The 7737-nt window shown below is 37.4% G+C and overlaps 1 protein-coding gene across 2 annotated transcripts; it reads left to right on the top strand.

Moving 5' to 3' along the window:
• Positions 1–1838: 1838 nt before the first annotated feature.
• LOC121385214 (acid-sensing ion channel 5-like) lies at positions 1839–6782 on the top strand. Of its 2 annotated transcripts, none has more exons than XR_005959510.1 (2): positions 1839–1971; positions 6529–6782. XR_005959510.1 is itself a non-coding variant. In XM_041515788.1 (2 exons), exons 1-2 carry the CDS (start codon positions 3897–3899, stop codon positions 6698–6700), a joined length of 258 nt encoding a protein of 85 aa, XP_041371722.1. In that variant the 5' UTR covers positions 3867–3896; the 3' UTR covers positions 6701–6782. The 2 variants fall into 2 exon arrangements, 1 of the variants encoding a protein (XP_041371722.1); XM_041515788.1 differs by lacking the exon at positions 1839–1971 and adding an exon at positions 3867–3982.
• The last annotated feature ends 955 nt before the right edge of the window (positions 6783–7737 follow it).

The following is a 7737-nucleotide window of genomic DNA, read 5'->3' as shown; positions in this document are numbered from 1 at the left end:
TGAATGAATGTTTAACGACACCCCAGCACGAAAAATACATCGGCTATTGGGTGTCAAACTATGGTAATGCAAATAAATAAAGTGATGATCAACATCAATATAAAAATTCAAGACTTAAACAAAAACAGTGTAAAGAACTGTGCAAAAACACAAATATCACAGAATTTTACGGATACTGAATTCTACTCAAAACTTAAATTTTGTGCTGTATTGGCCATTCTCAAAGAGAATGTTACACCCCTGCACCACGGTGAGGTTACAGCACACGCAGGGGTCCCTTTAAATGTCCCATCGTATTACCATTCCGTGATCAAAATCGTATTTCTGCACAAGGCAGTCGAAAGGATGTTTTAGGTACAATCGTGATTGATTCCATGATCCAGTGTCAGGTGCTTGTCCTTAGAACTGCCAATCTCCTGGGACATCCTTAACAGGATGTTTCATCTTTCCTGTACCGTCAGTAGGAGGACTACCACTTCCAAGTTTAGCTTAGAAAACCCAATTTTGCACAAGATAGATGGAATATGGAATATATACTGCTTTGATGGCATCTATTCGTGAATCACTGTAAAACCAGTCATGATATCAGGTGTACGTGAAAGATGAGTATATCCTGCTCCATTGGTGAGCAAAACCTACAGCCAACATGTTCGTAGTTTAAATGTACAGGACTTTCACCAAACAGATGAAAAGGCAGGTATACGGCCAAAATAGGGTATACATCACACTTAAGTTCAAAATAGAGTATACTTTATACTTAAGGTCAAAATAGGGTATACATCATACGTAAGGTCAAAATAGGGTATACATCATACTTAAGGTCAAAATAGGGTATACATTATACTTAACCTACTTCGTGATAGAATGGTCAAAGTCATTCAGTATATTGGTGCTTCACTACATTGGTAACTTTGAATGAATAAATGAATGAATGTTTAACGACACTCCAGCACGAAAATGCATTGGCTATTGGGTGTCAAACTATGGTAAATGCAAAATATTAAACGATGAACCACATCAGTATAAAAGTTCAATAGTCAAATAAAAACACAGTATAAAGAACCGTGCAAAAATACAAATATCACAGATCGATAATATTAAAATTTAGAATAAACGTCACTATCACGTTGAACCTGTAAGATAAGTTCGGGATGGAATCGAGAGGATTCCATCACATTTCGTTGTCCAAAGGTATCTTTTCGAGTTTCGTTGAGATGCATACACTCCACCAAAATGTGGCGCACCGTCAGAAGACACTGAAAGTGCTCCAAGATTCAGGTCGGCCGACCTTAAAGGCCAATCCATGACACTGATGCCCACGTTCCTCAGGTAATCCCGTGTCAAGATGGCCGTGTGGGGTCTGACGATGTCATGCTGAAAGATCAGGCCTGGACCATGATCTGCCATGAAGGGCACAAGTTCCTGGACCAGCACCTGGTCGCCGTATGCAGCAGGTTGACAAGAAGTCGAGAACGGCTACTTGCACAGAAAGCAACCTAAACTATTACACTTTTGTCAACTTCACTGACACAACACTGAGGCAAATCGCAGTGCCAATCTTGATCCATCGCTAAACACGACTCTATTCCACTCCCTGTGAGTCCATTGCAAGTAGCGGTGTCTCCACAGTTACCGTTGACGTCGATGAAATTGGGTCAATATGGATCCAACATATGGGCGCCGTGCGTGAAGTTGAGTGGTTCGCAACCGATTTCGGATCGTTGCCGCGGACATCTGACATCTAAAACGTTCATTACTGGTTGCTGTAACTGTCATGAAACGGTTGCGGAGGTGACGTAACACAATATGACGGTCATCTGCCTGTGACGTCACACGTAGTCTACCCGGTCGGGGGAGATTAGCTGTGATGCCCGTTTCTTGTACTCTGTAAAGAGGTTTATTTCTTTAGCTGTTTTGCTTTTTCTTTCAAACGTTTGCAGTTTTCAAAAAGTGTAGGAAAAGAGGAAAAGTGTAGGTGTATCGGTGCATATATATACATATAGATAGATAGATAGATAGATAGATAGATAGATAGAGAGATAGATGATCCTTTAAAATAATATCACACTACTATCACGGGCCTGCTCAGTTCTGATCCTTGAAATAAATTAAAGAAAAAAATAGAGGGATATATTTCTAGTTTTGAATGCATCTGTGACTATTCTAGTTCTACACACAATCTGACTGACGAAATCGTAATACAGGGTCTGCACAATATAGAGTCGAATGGGCATCTGGCAAAACAGTGGTTGCTTCCACGAATCTATCTAGTGCCTTGTCTATAGGAGGACAGCTAGTCATGAGGACATCCTTTACTTGAGATGCCATCCCTCTTGCGTTGCCAAAAGAGGACTGCCAGTTCCAGACTGGTTTACTGAATCAAATCTAGCACCGGGCAGAGCTCATTAGAATACGTACAGCTGTGATGACATGTACTCATGACTCACTGTCATAAACCCACATACAGTTGTTCAATATTTATAATTTATTTATGAAGTGAGAATTTTTTTTGCTAATACAAAATAATATAACCGAACAGGAGGTTAACACTGCTATACGATTAGTACAGTTGTGAAGTCTGTCACATATTATGTGCGATGGCTTGGACAAAAGGAGAGGAAGATGCTATTCCCACTGTCTATTTTCCTCTTCTCCTCTCTCTCTCTCTCTCTCTCTCTCTCTCTCTCTCTCTCTCGCTCCTCTCTGCATTCCATATTTCGACCCAAAGCACCTCAGAACTATCAGTTACTACCATTTCTGAAAACACATCCAGTAATAAGAAACAAAATAAATAGCAAAAGGAAAATAGTTTAACTCAAATAACACTTTTGGTATTTAGTTACATTTGAGATAAACAAATGGCCACTCAAATGTCTTCCAGTTGTTTGCAAAACTGAAGTAGTATACGATCGTTGTTTTATAGACCAATTATTTCTACTTTTCGTAACTGAATAATATTTATTTTGCACCAACATCAAAATCAAAATATATGCTTGCCGATTTACCTGTATTGGCTTGTGCAGGGTAATACCTAGCTGGAAGCAAGAGGGGGCATAATTGCACACCCTGGAAATTCTAAACAGGCCTTTTCAATTAAAAAGCCCATTCTGGTATAGCTGCAGAAGATCCAATATTACTGTGTCCCATTCTTACTTACTACCACCCCCATTATTGGTTTTTTTTTTGTGTTTTTGTTTGCCCCGGCTCGGTCATTTTGTGTTGTAATTTATAGGTCCATGGAAACAGGGGAACTGGGTGCCTGTGCCCTGCACTTAAAGGGACATTCCTGAGTTTGCTGCATTGTAAGATGTTTCCGACTAATAAAATATGTCTATGACTAAACTTACATATTATATATATATTTTCTTGTTTAGAATATCAGTGTCTTAATATTTGTAAGAAGCCCAAACTGGATTTTGTCTTCAAATAATTTAGTACGTACGAAAAAACATATTTTAGGAAATAAAATGAAATTTAACCTAGTACAAATATTAGAACGATCAGAAACACGTTTAATATACAGCCACTAATATTTTATGCAGAACATTATATGTGATATGTAATTACAATCGTTAAAAAGTCTCTGTTAGTAGATAACATCTTACAAATAGCAGCTAACTCAGGAATGTCCCTTTAAGGTCCATAATATTGATTGGGGTTTTTTTTTTATCTTACTATGATATGAACCAGTTAAAAGGTACGATTCCTCCCCTACACTATAGTGTGTGCTCCTCCCCACACACTACATGTATCGTCCCTACGGGCCTTGTTTAACAAAGGTATATAATAATGGTAATGCTAAACTATGTATACACATGTATATAACCTAAGGAACGACCAAACGTTTTATTATCTGTTCAAATGTGCAGAACTCGAACTATTGAGTAAACTTCGCAATGAAAGGTACAGAATATGTCGCTAATAATATTGGGATTTCAGGTTTTAAGTATGTCTTGGGACCGGAAGTTTCCATATTTCGGAGGTAAGTCCCGGGGTAATCCCTATGCATTTATATTGTATTTTATATCTATCGTTTGATTGAATTTGAGATATAAAATAGTTTAGCTTTTGACGCCATTCAATGTAGCAGTACAGCGGGTTAGGGTTCGATGTGCACTCAACTTTTCATTCCACAGTTAATGCTACCAGGCTTGCCATTCGTGATGGATGACAGCGTTTGCTGTCATAAGATGTTGTAACTTCGGGTCAGTATATTCCGGAAATGTAATTTGAACTAGCGTTAAAGGCACATTCCTGAGTTTGATCCAGTAGTAGCAGCGATGGTTTATATATATTTATATATGCGTGTGTGCTGTCCCCACTCCACTTTTTGGCACCTTTCTACGCCACTGCTTATTATTGGATAGTCGTTGGGGGTACATTTACAAAAATATCCAACCATTATATTTCGGCCGAAGCGTTCAATATTATCGTCCAAATCGTCTAAACGTTTCGACCTGATGCAAAAATAACAACAATAAAACAAAAAAAATAAAAAAATAAACCCAAAACAACATAAACAAAAAAAGAAGAAAAAAAACAACAACAACATTGGCTTACTTCTCCTGCTGAGAAACATTGCAAAACCAGACCGCCTCATCTCTCGTTTGCATCGGAACCGATCTGGCTGCAGTGCTCATTTTGGGAGGGTTTTAGGGTTCGAAATCCCTCCCTGCTCAAGCAAATTTTCTTTTTTCTAAACATATTTTCCGAGGAAGCATGACTCGACCCCGTCATAAAGGTCGGTCGCCAGTCTAGACATAACCCCCCCCCCCCCCCCCCCCTCCGTTTTAAACTTCCTGCACTCGCGCCTGCTTACGATAAACTAATACAGTATTATTGTTTTAAAGGACATTCCTGAGTTTGCTGCAATTTTTAAGATGTTACCGACTAACAGACTTTTTGACGACTGTAATTACATATCAAATATATTTTTCTGAATAAACTATTAGTGGCTGTATAACAAACGTGTTTCTGATAGTTCTAATATTTGTACTAGGTTCAATTTCATTTTATTTCCTAAAACAGATTTTTTCATACGTACGAAATTATTTGAAGACAAAATCCACTTTGGGCTTCTTACAAATATTAAGACGACTAGAAATGCATTGAATTTGCAGCCACTGATATTCTAAACAAGAAAATATATCTAATATGCAAGTTTAATCGTAGAAATAGTTTATTAGTCGGAAACATCTTACAATGCAGCAAAGTCGGGACTGTCCCTTTAATGTGCCAGCTATCATACTGCTTGAAACATACAGGGTCGTAGTAAATAGGATGAACTAGGGTAGTCATAGACGTTTTCCATTATGTTTGAACGAGCATAGGCCTCTGGGTTCCCATTTTTGTATGGGGATATATATATATATATATATATAAATATATATATTAGCATTACTGTCAAACAATCCTTTACCATAGTTTGACACCCTAATAGCTGACGTGTTTTTCGTGCTGGGGTGTCGTTAAAGGGACATTCCTGAGTTTTCTGCAATTAATGATGTTATCGACCAACAGAGACTTTTTTAACGATTCTAATTACATATCAAATATATTTTTCTGCATAAACATTAGTGGCTGTATATTAAACGTGTTTCTGATCGTTCTAAAATTTATACTAGGTTAAATTTAATTTTATTTCCTAAAATAATTTTTTTTCGTACGTACAAAATTATTTGAAGACAAAATCCAGTTTGGGCTTCTTACAAATATTAAGACGACCAGAAACACATTGAATATACAGACACTGATATTCTAAACAAGAAAATATATTTAATATGTAAGTAATCGTAGAACTATTTTATTAGTCGGAAACATCTTACAATGCAGCAAACTCAGGAATGTCCCTTTAAACATTCTTGCATTCATTCTTTTACTTTCAAACAGCTATATGGGACTGCTAACGAATCACTACACAATTAGACATGTGTTACAACTAATATTGTGGGTAGAATGATGGAAAAACATGGTGGCAAGGTTTCAGACGAGCTCATTTTGACAGAATATCTCTATCGTTTTTGTTTTGCCCAGATTTGAGGATTTGCTTCAGCACTGGTTGTGTGTTATCCCTCCGGGCGGGACGTAGCTCAGTGGTAAAGCGCTCGCTTGATGTGCGGTCAGTTTGGGATCGATCCCCGTCGGTGGGCCCATTGGGCTATTTCTCGTTCCAGCCAGTACACCATGACTGGTACATCAAAGGTCGTGGTATGTGCTATCCTGTCTGTGGGATGGTGCATATAAAAGATCCCTTGCTAGTAATGGAAAAATGTAGCAGGTTTCCTCTCTAAGAGTATTTGTCAAAATTACTAATTATTTGACATCGAATAGCCGATAATTAACAAATCATTGTGCTCTAGTGGCGTCGTTAAACAAAATTCTTCTGTTGCCCCCTCCAACCGCCGCCTGTCTTGTACGCGTATGTGAACGATCAGCTTAACCCCTGTATCCTTTGTTTGTTTTTATTTTATTTTAATTTATTGTTAAGACATTTGTTGTGTTAGAAAATGATATTTTCATTTCTAACAGAGTCGTCTGGCTTCTTGTGATTCTCCTGTCGTCTGCGTGGATGATGTGGAACATCCAGGGCCGTGTCATCTACTTCCTGTCTCGACCTTCCGCCATTACAACCAATATTAAGTTCAAGGACGAACTGATATTTCCAAAAGTCACGATATGTAATCAGAACACGTTTAGGTAAAGTGTCTGTTTATTGGACTAGTGGAAAGAAAAAAAACAGTAGTTGTGGCAGTCCTCTTCTGGCGGTGCAAGAGAGATGGATGAATGGGTTTACTTATTATTGAGAAGTATCTAGGTTTTTTATGTTTGATTTTACTGATTTTACATAAAAATATTTGTTACATGATATATGTTTTTTTTTTATTTCTCATAAAATAAAAGATCACATTGTTCTTTGAATAGGTAACTTATGAAAATAATACAGGCCTCGGTGGTGTCGTGCTTCAGCCATCGTATATAAGGCTGGTAGGTACAGGGTTCGCAGCTCGGTACCGGCTCCCACCCATAGCGAGTTTTAACGATTCGATGGGTAGGTGTAAGACCACTACACCATCTTCTCTCTCACTAACCACTAACAACTAACTCACTGTCCCGGACAGACAGCCCACATAGCTGAGGTGTGTGCCCAGGACAGCGTGCTTGAACCTTCATTGGAAATAAGCACGAAAATAAGTTGAAATGAAAACAAAAATGAAAATAAAACCTTTGCTGGCATAATGTTTTAAATATGAATGGTTTTCGATGTAGACGTATTTCACTATTATGCCAAATGTTAGTACATAAAGTATCACTTACTCTTTTTAGGATCATGTTTATTTTCTGTCTTTACAGAACAAAGTAATGTATCTCTCTAAAATGTATTTGAACTTTGGTTGGCTTTTCCCATTACGAAATAATATCATCTACAATTATATGATTAGCTCATTTGTTCATATATGTTTCTAATAGACTTAAAATGATTAACACACTTTGAATTATTCACAAACATTAAATTTTAAACTGTTTGAGATCCGTTAGTTAATCAAAGTGTCAACAGACAATTTATTACACCTTAAAGGGACATTCCTGAGTTTGCTGTAATTTTTAAGATGTTATCGACTAACAGAGACTTTTTAACGATTGTAATTACATATCAAATATATATTTCTGCATAAAATTTTAATGGCTACATATTAAACGTGTTTCTGGTCGTTCTAATATTTGTACTAGGTTAAATTT

Source organism: Gigantopelta aegis, chromosome 11 (assembly GCF_016097555.1).
Source record: "Gigantopelta aegis isolate Gae_Host chromosome 11, Gae_host_genome, whole genome shotgun sequence".
Lineage (NCBI taxonomy): Eukaryota > Metazoa > Mollusca > Gastropoda > Neomphalida > Peltospiridae > Gigantopelta > Gigantopelta aegis.
The sequence above is the reverse complement of the archived record's forward strand: the minus strand, read 5'-3'. Positions and strand labels throughout refer to the sequence as shown.

Excerpts from the sequence above, each read along its gene's own strand:
- LOC121385214 (XM_041515788.1), top strand. The coding sequence starts at position 3,897 with ATGAAAGGTACAGAATATGTCGCTAATAATATTGGGATTTCAGGTTTT. Across the intron at positions 3,983-6,528 it reads GAAGTTTCCATATTTCGGAG|AGTCGTCTGGCTTCTTGTGA; the intron begins GTAAGTCCCGGG and ends CATTTCTAACAG.